Raw genomic sequence first — 14888 nt, 5'->3', positions numbered from 1 at the left:
TTTAGGCCTCCTTTTCTTTTGCATTTCTTCTCCGCGTATTTCCCCTCCTCTCAGCCCCTTCTTACCGCCGAACTCCTTCTTTATCACCATCTATGCCCTCCCCATCCCCCTCAGCCTCTTCGGAGTCGTGGAGTGGTGAAACAAAAGACTTCTTCGTTTTTTCTTTTTTTTTTTTTTTTGAGACAGAGTCTTGCTCGGTCGCCCAAGCTGGAGTGCAGTTGCGCGATCTCGGTTCACTGCAACCTCCGCCTCCCGGGTTCAAGCAATTCGCCTGCCTCAGCCTCCCGAGTAGCTGGGATTACAGGGTTGCACCATGATGGTGCATGCCTGGCTATTTTTTGTATTTTTAATAGAGACGGGCGTTTCACCATGTTGGCCAAGCTGGTCTCGAACTCCTGACCTCATGATCCGCCCACCTTGGCCTTCCAAAGTGCTGGGATTACAGGCGTGAGCCACCGCGCCTGGCCAAGATTTACTTTTTTCTAAATGCTATGCTATTTGGTATCGGTCATGGGGAATGGAACAGGGGAAGGTGAAATTTAGTGAAAGCACAGGCTTGGCCTTCCTGGCACCTTCTGCCGCTCAGACTCCTCCCTCATTTCTCCAAACTCCTTCCTTTAGCTTAGCATCCTCCTAAGACTCCTCCCTTCCCCAAGCATCCTCCCGCTAAGACAACTCCCCTTTCCTCAGCATCCTCCCACCTCTCTGATTCCTTCTCCCATCTCAGAGGCCTTTCTTCCTCTCTGGCTCCCCTCATGTCACGGTCCCCCTTGTCCTCTCATACTCTTGCCCTTTTTTTTTTTTTTTTTTTTTTGAGACAGAGTTTTGCTCTTTTGCCCAGTCTGGAATGAACTGGTATGATCTCAGCTCACTGCAACCTCCACCCACAAGGTTGACGCGATACTCCTGCCTCAGCCTCCCAAGTAGCTGGGATTATAGGCGCCCACCACCATGCCCGGCTAATTTTTGTATTTTTAGTAGAGACGGGGTTTCGCCATGTTGGCCAGGCTGTTCTCAAACTCCTGACCTCAGGTGATCCACCCGCCTCAGCCTCCCAAAGTGCTAGGCGTGAGCCACCGTGCCCAGCCACCCTTGCCCTTCTTAAACTCCTCCCTCCTCTGAGGCCCCTTTCCCTTCCCCTTCCCCAGCCTCTATGTCCCATTATTTGTAAGGGAATGTGGTCAAGGGGCTGGCTGGAATAGGGAACCCAGGCACCCCTGTAAAGAGGGAAGCCGTAATGGGGGCTGAAGTGGTGTCTGGGCCTCGTCCTCATTTGCTGTCCCTGGGCTGGGCAGGTGGGGACGGATTCAGGGCCAGGACCTAGTTAAGCTGTCGGATTAGACATGGAGGCTCCTAATCCCCTCACTGACCTTTATGAGTGGCCCAGGCCCTGCCCTCCCCAGTGGAAACCCAGGCTGGGCTGCCCTGCTCCCATACTCCTTTCAAACGAAACCCCCTCCCTGCCCCTTCACTTCCAACTTAACATCCTTCCTCAACCCTGCATTTCCATTGCCCCCATCCCTACCTACCCCAGACACCCTGAGCTGAGAGAGCAGCCAGCTAATTAATCCCATCCGGTTATTACATGGGGATTCTGAGGGATAAAGGGAGATGGAGAAGCTGGAGGGGGCATTTGGGTTGATGCAGCACTTGTGAAGGCTGAATGGCAATGACAGTGGCTGCCCTCGGTCCAGAACACGGGGTGGGAACACGTCCTCCTCACTGTCACTGGCTCCCTCTGCAGTTGGCTCCCAGCCTGCGGGGCACTTAGGTAGATGGTAGCATGGGCAGGGGGCCAGGTCGGAGGACCCATGCTGGAGAAGCACATTCGCAGACACACCCGCTAGGGCTCCCAGTTCTTTAATCTGGGGGACAGGTCTCCCCCTAAAACACTCACTCTCCCACAATGGGAAGAACCCTGGTGTCCAGAGCTACCTCCTCCTCCCCAGGTCCCCAAGCTGGGCCAGGGAAGTGACTCTGGCTGTTAGCCACAGCCCACGCCTACCCTTGCCCTGTGATTCAGACACCCGAGTTCAGAGCCAGCCTCCAAGAGTATCTTACATCCCAGCGTCTCCTGGAAGGCCGTATGATCCAGCACTGGGGAGAGGAGGGAAATCCCCAGGACTCAAATGCCCATCCCACCCTCGGTGTAGTGAGGACTCATCCTGCTGGAAAGGCCCCTGAAGAACTTCAAGTTCCAATGTCCCGTTTTTACAGATGGGGAAACTGACATGAAGAGGAGTCCAAAGTGACACAGTAAGTTGGGGCAGCATTGGGATTTAGAGCAAAGCTGCTGGGGTCCTTGAAAAGGACCTCATTCCAATTAGCTAGCACCCCATCTCTAAGCCTGTTGTAGGGACCAAGGGAAAAAATAGATAGATATCTGTATTTATATTACATATATATAATATACATATGTATAATATCTTTAAGAAACAGACACACGGCTGGGCATGGTGGCTCACACCTGTAATCCCAGCACTTTGGGAGACCGAGGCAGGTGGATCATCTGAGGTCGGGAGTTCAAGACCAACCTCGCCAACATGGCGAAACCCCGTCTCTACTAAAAATACAAAAATTAGCCAGGCATAGTGGCTCATGCCTGTAATCCCAGCGACTCAGGAGACTGAGGCAGGAGAAACACTTGAAGCCGGGAGGCGGAGGTTGCAGTGAGCTCAGATCACGCCATTGCACTCCAGCCTGGGCGGCAGAAAGAGACTCGGTCTCAAAAAAAAAAAAAAAAAGAAAAGAAAAAGAAAAAGAAATAGACACACATCACTAGGTGTAGGGTTCCAGAGCATTCTAGACTCACCAGCCCTGGGCCTCCCCCTTCCCTTGTCCACTAATTAGCCCTGTGCCCTACAGGGTCTCACCTTCACCTTCACCTTCCAGGTCAGGCCAGAAATGTTGCTTCTGAAGTCCTGAGTCCACCTCCTAGCACTGCCAAGCAGTCCACCTGGAGGTGATGAGAACTTCCAGGCTTTGGTAATGGACAACTCTGTATCCCTGGAGCCTTCATTCCTTTTGGCATTACAGAACCACAAGAAGTCATCTAGAATCATTGAGATTCTCAACTCCATTGGGCAAACTGGAACCAGCAAAATCTCAGATATCTAGAATTGCCACTGCTTCCTTGACTCTGTGATCAGTCTACAGCCACAGAATCCTGATTCCCTTTGGACATTCTAGAATGGCACTTAAAAAAAAAACAACAACCCACCCAGTGGATCCTTTCAAAGCATTGCTTATTCTCTTGGCTGGGTGCTCTACAGCCAGAAGTTGGAGTTATCTAATATCAAGAACTCTTAATCTGTCACTTCAGTCTTTCTAAACCCACAGACTAACAATGTTTTGTGCATTCTAGAAACATTACTCTTTAGTTTCTGGAGTAGTTCAACTCTCCAGGTAAAATCTGTCCTAGACTCACCAGTGCTTGCCTCTGTGGTCAACCTAGACTCACAGAATCTCAACTAATGAGCTTTCTGGAACCACAGGTCTTTTTTTTTTTTTTTTTTTTTGTGTCTTTGGTCAATCAAGATGATCTTGAATACTTGGGGCATTCCATAACCTTCCCTCCTTAGGTGGTCTAGAACAAATGATTTGCTACTCAGTTGGCTGAGTTGAGAAGCAACACTCCCTTGAATCTTAGGTGAATCCAGACCTACAAACTCTTGATATCTGATGCTGTTCAAGAACTGCCAACTTGCTTCCCCAGAGGCAGTCTATACCATTGGCTTCTCACCCTGGTCAACAATCCAGGTCTCCCCATATACAGGAATCTAGAACCGCCAGTCTTTTCCTCTTGGGTGATCCAGAATTCTGGTGAGACTGAGGAATCAGGCTCATAAAGGGTTCTCAGGAGGGAGCACAGAAGCAGAGGAATTAAGGTCCAGTATGTCCATGGTGGGTCACCAGGCATGGCAGAACCTTACCACCTAGTCATTTACCCAGCAGGCCTGTCGGTATTCAGGAACACCTGCCCCCATCCCAGGAGAGAGCCCCATCCCTCCATCTTGCTACCTTGGGGAAGGGGGGCATACATGGGGAAGGGGACATCAGTTTGCATCATGGAGGCAGGGTCAGCGCCAGGGTTGGTGTGAGAACTCGGGGGCTAGCAGCCCCATCTTCTGTTTCCACCCCATTCCCTTCCTCAGTCTCATTGTCCTCATCTTCCTCCTGGCAGCAGCTCAGAGCAAGTTCATTCTCATAACAAAATGCAGTCAGAGAGCCGGGGAAACTAGACTTGAGGCTGTGGGAAGCCTGCTCTGCCCGTTCATCCAGCTCCTTAGCACTGCAGACCGGTGTCCCTGGGACCTCATAAGTGCGATGGAAGTGGCGATAGTCAACCTCATACTGGGAGCCACGCTGGAAGAGAACTGGCTCAAAACGATGGCCCCAGAGCAGTTCACCAGGGAGGTAGGACGAGCGACACTGTGTGGTCATGGCTGTGGCCTCAACCATCCCCTCGAGAATGACCACCAGCTCGAAGTCAGCCCTGGCCAGCTCGGCACGTCCTAGCTCATACAGAGGACTGGCAGAGTCGATCTCGTGGACGATGGTGATGGGGGACACGAGGAAGATACGATCGGTGCCTCCATCAAAGCCCACATCCACATCCTGGTGGTCCAGCGGGATGTACTCACCCTCTGGGGTCACACGGGGCTGCAGCAGGAGGCGAGGAGCCAAAGACAGCAGGGAGCACAGAGACGGGCAGAGACGAAGTGAGAGAGAGGAAGAGATGCAGAGAAAGAAGGCAAAGACCACAGGAGTGAAGAAAAGGGTGAGAACACAGATCAAGAGATGGGGCCGGCAACCCAGAGAGAGAGGAAGTCAGAGAGGCAGGGGAGGGCACAGAAACCCAGTGAGGGAGCCAGAGACCCAGGAGGGGAGGATGGAGGTCCAGAGAAAACATGGGACATGGGACAGAGACCCAGAGATAAAGAGAGAGGAAAGAGACTCAGGGTTTGGGGGTAGAAAACGGGAAGAGGGGCGTGGTGGGGGAAGAGGAGAGAGGGACAGAGTGATATTGGCATAGAGACACAGAAATCAGCAAGACAGAGATGAAATCAAAGCGACAACGGAAAATAAGGATGACATTCAACAGAGAATTGGAGAAGGAGCGGGAGAGAAAAATGGCTTTTAGTATGTGACCAGAGAAAGATAAATCAGATGACAAGAAGGGGGAGTTAGGGCAACCTAGGTCCAACATTCTGCACCCACCACTGCCTCAGGCTTATCCCTGGGCTCTCCCCTGAGCTATCCTAGCTGCCAGGGCAACTGCAAACCCTTCCATGTCATTCTGTGTGTGAGCACGCTTTATGGGGGTGTGGGTATTTCACCCCCACCTACCCGCTGGTTCCATAGCCACCTCCCAGGCCAAGTCACTGACTTCTGCAAGAGCCAGTGTCCCTCCTATTCATGAATCCTGGTATCTCAAAGCTTCAGGCAGGAGATTGAAGTGGGAGGTGGGCATCTATCCTCCTCTTGTGTCTCTGGAAGCCCCAAGTAGAGGAACCCCAGAGGCGGCTGGGAGTTGCAGCTCCCACCACCCCCGATCCTCTCCAAGTCCAGCCTCAGCCCAGAGTCCTAAAGTCACTTTACTTGGGCCACGGCAGCTGCTGGCCCAGAGTTTCTTGGGAACGGAGATGTTTGAGCAATTTGATCACAATTCTAGGAACGCTAAGGCCCCTTCCTCAGGGCAGGGAGGGAGCCAGTACCACAGGGGCCAATGGGAGGTGCAGTTTCGTTTCGTTGCCACCTCCACCCTGCTCTCAGAGGTTAGGAGGCTGGTGGGACACAATGGGCCACTGAGGTGGGGAATGAATTCTCCCACAGATGCCGCAGGACCCCACACCTAGAGGCCTGGAGAACTGTGCTCCACAGCGATGAGCTGCACCCATTCCAGGGCCTGCTTCTCCCGGGGGCCTCAAGTCACAGGCCTCCGACTGTGCCACAGTGTCCAGTGGGAATTGTACACCCGAGTAATAGAACGGTCACGCAGGCCCTCCACCACCCCCTCGCAAAGCTGCATCTGAGGCCACCCCATCTTTGGACAGGTCCCTTGACCCAGAGGCTTCTGGGAATTACGGCCCAGAGCCTTGACAGGCCAGGTGTGGCCCTTTTGGGGTCTACCCAACAGGCGGGCAATCCTCAAGCCACAGGAAGCTCTGTATGCCCCAAATCCAGGCCTCCAGGAAGAGCTGGTCACATACCTTTCTGTTGGGTTTACATCCCCAGCTGCCCAGTGACCCATTCGCAGGCCACAGGCCCGAGAGGCTGCTGGGAGTTGTAGTCCACGCCCCCTGCAGGACCGCACGCCCCTCGCCCTCGGGCCTACATCTCCCACAATCCCCCAGGGCTCACGGAAGTCCCCGCCTCTCCTCCCGGGCGCACCTGCAGCAGCTGGGCACGCACGTGGGCCTCGACCAGGTGGCTGCGGCGCAGGTTGCCGACGCGCCACATGAGGCAGAGGCGGTGGTCGCGCAGCGCCACGACGGCGTTCTCGCTGAAGACCAGCGTCTCATTGCGCTTCTTGGGTTTGGCCATCTTGGCCATGACAGCACCCACGACGAAGGCGTCGAGCACGCAGCCGGCAATGCACTGCAGCACCACGGCGGCCACAGCGGCCGGGCACTCCTCGGTGACGCTGCGCACGCCGTAGCCAATGGACGTCTGCGTCTCCAGCGCGAAGAGGAAGGCGGCCAGGAAGCTGGCCACGTGTGAGAAGCAGGGCGCGGGCGGTGGCGGGGCGGCCAGGTCGCCGTGCAGCGAGGCAATGAGCCAGAAGGCCAGGCCGAAGAGCAGCCAGGAGGCGAGGAAGGAGCAGGAGAAGAGCAGGCACATCCAGCGCCAGCGCACGTCCACGCATGTGGTGAACAGGTCGCTCAGGTAGCGCGCGCCCTGGCCACCCAGGTTTACGAAGCGCACGTTGCAGTGCCCGTCTTTCTTGACGAAGCGACCGCGGCGCCGGCCCACGGGTGACTGCACCGGTGCCGGCGCCCACCCGTTGCGGCACAACCCGGGCCCGGCCTCCTCTTCATCGCCCGCCCGGCTGTCTCCCGAATCCAGGGCGCCGCTGAGGCGGCGTAGGGCCCTGGCCAGGCCCATTGGACGGAGGGACCCCCTCCACTTGGCCTAGTGGGGGGCAGGCGCCCCCAACCTGCTGGGACAAGAAACCGGCAGAAGCGTCAGGGGCAACAGGAATGGATGAGCTCATCGGCCAAGCATGCTTTCTGGTGGGGCTTAGTGGCCTCATCTGTCAAATAGGTGGAACGATACGCACTTTTTTTTTTTTTTTTTTTTGGAGACAGAGTCTCGCTCTGTCGCCCAAGCTGGAGTGCAGTGGCATGATCCTGGCTTACTGCAATCTCCGCGTCCCAAGTTTAAGCGATTCTCCTGTCTCAACCTCCTGAGTAGCTGGGATTACTACAGGTACACACCACCACTCCTGGGTAATTTTTTTTTTCTTTTCTTTTCTTTTCTTTTTTTTTTTGAGACGGAGTCTTGCTTTGTCGCCAGGCTGGAGTGCAGTGGCACAATCTCAGCTCACCGCAACCTCAGCTCACTGCAACCTCTGCCTCCCAGGTTCAAGTGATTCGCCTGCCTCAGCCTCCCACGTAGCTGGGATTACAGGCACGGGCCACCATGCCCAGCTAAGTTTTTGTAATTTAAATAGAGATGGCGTTTCACCATGTTGGCCAAGATGGTCTCGATCTCCTGACCTCGTGATCCGCCTGCTTTGGCCTCCCAAAGTGCTGGGATTACAGGCGTGAGCCACCGCGCCTGGCCAGCCACCTTCTTTTTAAAATTTTTTTTTTAATTTAATTTTTATATTATAGAGACAGGGGCCTCACTATGTTGCCCAGGCTGGTCTCAAACTCCTGGCCTCAAGCGATCTTCCCTCCTCAACCTCCCAAAGTGCTGGGATTACAGGCCTGAGCCACCCCACCTGGCCCATACTCACCTTCCAAGTTGGAAGATAAACAGCAACAATACTATAGAAGACACTTGTACAACAACAACGGAAAATACTATAACAATAACGATATTATAGCAAGTGCCACAATAATTACAGCATGCATTTATACAGTGCTAAATCTATGTACTGAATTCATAATTTGTGTTCTATCAATTATACTGTTTATACAACTTGGAGGTTGTTGTAAGTACTTTACATGAATTTACATATTTGAACCTCAGAGCAAGCCTATGAGGCAGACATCATTATCCCCATTTTCTAGATGAGGAAACTGAAGCACAGAAAGTTTAAGTAACTTCCCCAAGACTGCCGGGTGTGGTGGCTCATGCCTGTAATCCCAGCACTTTGGGAGGCCGAGGCGGGCAGATCACCTGAGGTCAGGAGTTCGAGACCAGCCTGACCAAAATGGAGAAACCCCATCTCTACTAAAAATACAAAATTAGCCGGGCATGGTGGCACATGCCTGTAATCCCAGCTACTAGGGAGGCTGAGGCAGGAGAATCGCTTGAACCTGGGAGGTGGAGGTTGCAGTGAGCCGAGATCGTGCCATTGCACTCCAGCCTGGACAACAAGAGTGAAACTGTCTCAAAAAAAAAAAAAAAAAATAACTTCCCCAAGACCACAGGTAAGTAAACTGGGATTTGAATGCTAGCCATCCAGCTCCAGGGTCCATGCTCATAATCGTAAGGTGTTAACTGCTTCTCAGCATGGAGAGATGCCTCAGGGCTCTGAGGTCAGCTGTGGTTCAAAAACAGGCTCACGAAGTAACAAAAGGAAAAAATCCATCAGTTGAATTGCATCAGAACTAAATAACTTTTTTTTTTTTTTGAGACGGACTCTCACTTTGTCACCTAGACTGGAGTGCAGTAGCGCGATCTTGGCTCACTGCAATCTCTGTCTCCTGGGTTCTCCTGCCTCAGCCTCCCGAGCAGCCAGGATTACAGGCACATGCCACCACGCCTGGCTAAGTTTTGTATTTTTAGTGGAGATGGGGTTTCACCATGTTGGCCAGGCTGGTCTTGAACTCCTGACCTCAAGTGATCCTCCTGCCTTGGCCTCCTAAAGTACTGGGATTACAGGCGTGAGCCACTGCACCCGGCCAGAACTAAAAAACTTTTGTGCTCCGAAAGACACTATCAAGAAAGTGAAGAGAGGCCAGGCGAGGTGGTACACACCTGTATCCTAGCGCTTTGGGAGGCTGAAGCAGGAGGATCATTTGAGCCCAGGAGTTCATGACCAGCCTGGACAACATAGCAAGGGGCTTGCTCTACAAAAAAATTTAAAAATTAGCCAGATGTGGTAATGCAAACCTGTAGTCCTAGTTACTTGGAAGGTTGAGGTGGGAGGATTGCTTAAGCCCAGGAGTTTGAGGCTGCAGTGAGTTATGACTGCACCACTGCACTCTAGCCTGGGCGACAGAGCAAGACCATGTCTCAAAAAAGCTTTTTAAGAAAGGGAAAAGACAACCCACTAATGGGAGAAGATACTGTAGTTGCAAATCATATACCTGATGAGGAACTTGTATCTAGACTATATAAAGAGCCCTTGCAACTCAATCATGAAAAGATAAGTAACACCCCCCAAACTTTTTTTTTTGGAGACGGAGTCTTGCTTAGTTGCCCAGGCTGGAGTGCAGTGGCGCCATCTCGGCTCACTGCAAGCTCCGCCTCCTGGGTTCACGCCATTCTCCTGCCTCAGCCTCCCAAGGCTGGGACTACAGGCGCCTGCCACTACGCCCGGCTAATTTTTTTTGTATTTTTAGTAGAGACGGGGTTTCACCATGTTAGCCAGGATGGTCTCGATCTCCTGACCTCGTGATCCGCCTGTCTCGGCCTCCCAAAGTGCTGGGATTACAGGCGTGAGCCACCACCCCCGGCTTTTTTTTTTTTTTTTTTTTTGAGACGGAGTCTCACTCAGTGGCCCAGGCTGGAGTGCAGTGGCGCAATCTCAGCTCACTGCAACCTCCACCTCCTGGGTACAAGAGATTCTCTTGCCTCAGCCTCCTGAGTATCTGGAATTACAGGCTCATGCCACCATCCCAGCTAATTTTTGTATTTTTAGTAGAGACAGGGTTTCACGATGTGGGCTGGTACCAAATAACCCAATTTAAAAGTGGGCAAAGGGGGCCAGGCACAGCAGCTCACGCCTGTAATCCTAACACTTTGCGAGGCCGAGGAAGCTGGATCACTTGAGCTCAGGAGTTTGAGACCAGCCTGGCCAACATGGCAAAATCCTGTCTCTATTAAAAATCCAAAAATTAGCCGGGCCTGGTGGTGCACATCTGTAGTCCTAGCTACTCTGGAGGCTGAGGCACAAAAAAAGTGGGCAAAGGATCTGTACAGACGTTTCTCCAAAGAAGGTATACAAATGGCTCATAAACATATGAAAAGATGCTCAACATCATTAGCCATCAGAGAAATGCAAATCAAAAGCACAAAGGAATACCATTTTGCACCCACTTAGAATGGCTATAATAAAAAAAACAAGTGTTGGCGAGAATGTGGAGAAATTGGCATCCTCATACACTGCTGTGGGGAATGAAAAATTGCAGCTGCTGTAGGAAGCAGTCTGGCAGTTACTTAAATGGTTAAACATAGAATTACCACATCACCCAGCAATTGCACTCCTACTTATGTACCCAAGAGAAATGAAAACAGATGCAAAAACTTGTACACAAATGTTCACAGCAGCATTACTCATAATAGCCAAAAGGTGGAAACCCAAGTATCAACCAACTAATGAATAAATAAAATGTGGTATATTCATCCAATGAATAGTATTTGACAATAAAGAGAAATGAAGTATCGATAGATGCAACATGGATAAACCTTGAAAACATTATGCTGGCCAGGTGCGGTGGCTCGCACCTGTAATCCCAGGACTTTGGGAGGCCAAGGTAGGCAGATCATTTGAGGTCAGGAGTTCGAGACCAGCTTGGCCAACATGGTGAAACCCCGTCTCCACTAAAAATACAAAAATTAGCCAGGTATGGTGATTACAGGCGCGCACCTGTAATCCCAGCTACTCGGGAGGCTGAGGTGGGAGAATCACTTGAACCCGGGAGGTGGAGGTTGCAGTGAGCTGAGAGTGCACGAGTGCACTCGAGCTTGGGTGACAAAGCAAGACTCCGTTTAAAAAAAAAAAAATTAATTGTGATGGCTGCACAATTGTGAATACACTAAAAGCCATTGAATTGTACCCTGTAGTGAGTGTATGATATGATATGTGAATTAGATTTCAATGAAGCTATTGTAAAATAAATGAAATGGGCTCATGCCCGACCCTCTGATCTTTGGCAACTCTTTCTGAGTCTCGGTTTCCTCCATTGTAAGGTGGGGAAATTGGGACTTCTTAAAAGACCAGGAAGGGCCTTCTCACCATATGGATGAGGGCCCAGGCCTGGCTTAGTTGCTCACCCACCATGTCCCCTGGGATCTCTGGCTTCTTTTTCCAGAGACTCAGTTTGCTCAACCATTTACTAGGTGTGTGATGGATGACAGGTCAAATCCTTTCCTGAGCCTCAGCTCTCATCTGTGAAAGGCAGGAGGCCTGGGGGCTGGGCATGGTGGCTCACACCTGTAATCCCAGCACTCTGGGAGGCCAAGGTGGGAGGACTGTTTGAACCCGGGAGTCTGAAACCAGCTTAGGGAACATGGCGAGACCCTATCTTAAAAACAAAAAGTATCCAGCCATGGTGATGCAGCTACTCTGGAGACTGAGGTGGGGGATCACTTGAGCCCAGAGTTCAAGGCTGCAGTGAGCTATGATGCTCTACCACTGCACTGCAGCCTGGGCAACAGAGCAAGACCCTATCTCTTAAAGAAAAAAAAAAAAAAAAAAAAGAGGGCAGGTGCGGTGGCTCACACCTGTAATCCTAGCACTTTGGGAGTCCAACTCAGGAGGAATGCGTGAGGCCAGGGGTTTGAGAACCAGCCTGGGGAAGACAGCAAAACCCTGTCTCTAAAAAATAAATAAATAATTAAAAATAAAAAATAAAGGAAGAAAAGAAATGGAGGGAATCGCAGCAGCCTGTCAGGGTGGACGAAAGGAAAGGGCTGGGCATGGACCTGCACCCCTCATTGCCTTCAGGGTTCACTGCAACGTTACCAAACGCTTGGCCCTGTGGTGGGGAACTTCCCAGGAACCGGCTGGATCAGGACAAACCATTCCAGGGGTTAAATAATTTGTGCTGGAACCTGGGGATCCTCAGGGGCTTCTTGGCAGGGCCTGGCACACTCCATTTGGAAAGAAGACCATGAGACAATATCAAGTTTGGCACCAACTGGGTCTCCCAAAGCCCTGCATCTGCTTCCCACAACCACGCGGGCAGCCTGGCCATTCGCGAGGGTTCATTAGGCCCACTTGACAGAGGCAAGGCTGAGGTGAGGGGACCAGCCTGGCTGTGTCCAGTGCCCACAGTGTACCCCAACCTTGACTCTGTCTCACCCTTGACAACCCTGCATGTTAAGAGACTGTTCTCCCAAAAAGGGGAAATAGGCTCGTTGCCCAAGGGGGCGGCCTGGAGGTCAACATCAGGATGCAGCATCTACACCTGCAGCCCTCCCCAGCCTGGGGATCCCCACTCAGCACTGACTCCACCCTCGGGAACCACCCCCGTGGGCTGGGGGGGGGCAGGTGGGCACTGACACTGACCTGTGCTCCCCAGGCCCCAGCCTGGGCCTCTCACCCCCACTTGCCCATCTCTCACCAAAGCCCTTTGATGAAGGGACCTGGCTTTTCACAGAAAAGCCAACTGGGGCTGAGGTTAGTCCTTTGTCGCAGGTCTCTCAGCCAGTGGGGAGAGGAGTGGCAAAACCTAGCCTCCCACCCAGGCCTCCTGGGAGCCACGGCCCGAGTGCCAAACCACAGTCTTCTCAAGAGCACTCTGGTTTCAAACACACCTGGTATGTACGAGGCCTCGTGATGAGCTCCCGACATGCCCACAGCCCCCACTGGACTCTCAGACCCCACTGCTCACCTTGGCCGCTCAGGATGCTGGGAGGTGAAGATCATCACCCCCTTTCACAGTTGGGGAACAGGCTCAGGGAACGCCATGAGCTGGCCAGGCCCCCGCAGTGCCAGGGGGAATGCTGCTTGGGTCCTAAGCCTTTCTTTCCTTCCCAGAGTTCTGCCCTCGAAATCCTCCAGTCCCACCTCAGCCCCGTGAGGCAGACCCGTTGTCTACTTCCCAAAGCCAATGGGAACCTTCACCAGGGGGCCATCTGCGGCCAACATGGCCCAGCTCCCAGGCTGGCTGCGACTCAGGCACAGGGCACTCCCCTCCCCTAGCAAAAGCAGGGCGGGAGGGAAAGGGATCCTCCACCTGACCTGCGAGAGCAGCTTAATGTTTCCATATAAAGGAGATACAGGGCTTAAGGTGCTTCAACTTCGTGTCAAAGTCACTGTCTAATCTGAGGCCAAGAAGCCCCGCCCCCAGGCCCCACCCTCACCCACCCAAATCAACACTCTCACTCTTCCGAAACCAGGGGTGTTCCCCACCACTCCCCACCTACTGGTGGGGGCTGGACAGCAGGTTGGAAAGCAGAGACTACAGAAAGACAAAGAGATGCAGAGAGAGGCAGGAGGAGGGGTGTTGAGAGGGTGCCCCAAGAAAAAGTACAGGGACCAAGCAGGACAGGGACCCTGAGAGAGAGGGGGACAGAGACCCAGAGAGGGCAGCAGGAAAGGGACATTGATCCAGAGAGAACGGGACAGAGACCTTGAGAGAGGACAGAGACCCAGAGAGAGGGGAACAGAGACCTTGAGAGGATAGAGACTCAGAGACAGAGGGGGACAGAGACCCAGAGAGAGGGGGGTACAGAGACCTAGATGGAGGGGGACAGAGAAGATAGAGGCAGACAGGGCAATTGGGAAAACGAAAAAGAGAAAAGAAATGTTTTAAGAAATGGCGACATGGGGAGATGAAATTGTGAAGACAGAGAGAGGCAGAGAGAGATGGGAGAGACAGAGATGGGGGAGAGAGACAGAGACAGAGACAGACAGACAGAGAGGCTTTCTTTGAAAGGATGGAAGCCAGTGAGAAAATGCATAAAATGGGGATGGGGTGAGAGTTGGAGGCACTGAACCTGCAGGTAGATTCTCCTGGCGCTGAGCCTGTCACTGATGGGAAGACAAGGCCTTCTTGAAGGGGACAAGCTGAGGACAGGGATGCTGGGGCAGGGGTGGATGGGGGCGACGCAGCAGAGCAGGAGGGGATGGCTCAGCGGGGCCTTGCGTGGAGGCACATACCTGTTGGGGCGGCCCACCCCCATGCCCTCCGCTGGGGGCTCCTCGGCCTCTGTGGGTGCTGAGGGGCTGTAGTCTGTCCTTGGTCCCAGGGGCCGTGTGACGGGCACCCGACCTCGGAGTCCACAGACGGATCAGAGGCTGGATGGAGGGGGGCCGGGGGTGGGGCTAGCTCAGAGCCGCAGAGGGGGAGCCAGGGAGGCCAGCCAGGCAGAGCGGCTGGGCCACAGCCCAGGCAGGCTGGACAGGAGACAGCGGCGGAGGAGCGAGACAGCGACTAGGGGGCAGGGAGACTGGCAGTGGGGGACGGGAGACTCTGAAAGAGGGGGACACAGAGAAGAAAGAAAGAAACGTGATAAAGGGAAGATGGACGGAGGGAGAAATGGGGGGTCCAGAGTTCCCTGAGATGAAGGCTTCATAAGCTGGTGGGGGTCAGGGATGAGGCCCCTTTCACTAAGCCAGAGTGAGTTCCAGATGGAAGGACACTTAGAGAAGACAGAACGCGGCGGCACCCAGTGGGCGGAAGGTTGGGTTGCACTGGACTCCCAGTGGCCTCCCCCAGCCTAGCGGCCTGGGGGCAGCTGGTGCCAAATTCCTCCCCACCCCCAAACTCCCCCCACACCCCGTTTCCTCATAGGGCTGTGGCCAAAGGACCAGAGTCTCA

General features: G+C 53.2%; 1 protein-coding gene across 3 annotated transcripts; it reads right to left on the bottom strand.

The window, feature by feature from the left end:
• Window positions 1–29: 29 nt before the first annotated feature.
• On the bottom strand, window positions 30–14769 carry KCNJ14 (potassium inwardly rectifying channel subfamily J member 14). 3 transcript variants are annotated; one of them, XM_034945776.3, is made up of 3 exons: window positions 14228–14769; window positions 6394–7162; window positions 30–4662 (listed from the first exon to the last, which is right to left on the bottom strand). In XM_034945776.3, the coding sequence occupies exons 2-3, from the start codon at window positions 7105–7107 to the stop codon at window positions 4066–4068; spliced, it is 1311 nt and encodes a 436-aa protein (XP_034801667.1). In that variant the 5' UTR covers window positions 7108–7162; window positions 14228–14769; the 3' UTR covers window positions 30–4065. The 3 variants fall into 3 exon arrangements, with proteins under 3 accessions (XP_034801667.1, XP_034801668.1, XP_063456543.1); XM_034945777.3 differs by having other exon boundaries at window positions 6394–7159; XM_063600473.1 differs by lacking the exon at window positions 14228–14769 and adding an exon at window positions 12957–14220 and having other exon boundaries at window positions 6394–7159.
• Between the last annotated feature and the right edge of the window lie 119 nt (window positions 14770–14888).

Source organism: Pan paniscus, chromosome 20 (genome assembly GCF_029289425.2).
Source record: "Pan paniscus chromosome 20, NHGRI_mPanPan1-v2.0_pri, whole genome shotgun sequence".
NCBI lineage: Eukaryota > Metazoa > Chordata > Mammalia > Primates > Hominidae > Pan > Pan paniscus.
Note: the sequence above shows the minus strand (reverse complement) of the source record. Positions and strands in the feature narration are given on the sequence as shown.

What these genes read in the sequence shown, in the direction of transcription:
- KCNJ14 (XM_034945776.3), bottom strand. Translation starts at nt 7,107, where the DNA reads ATGGGCCTGGCCAGGGCCCTACGCCGCCTCAGCGGCGCCCTGGATTCG. An exon ending in TGCGTGCCCAGCTGCTGCAG is followed by an intron (nt 4,663 to 6,393) that starts GTGCGCCCGGGA and finishes CTCCTGCTGCAG; the next exon opens with CCCCGTGTGACCCCAGAGGG.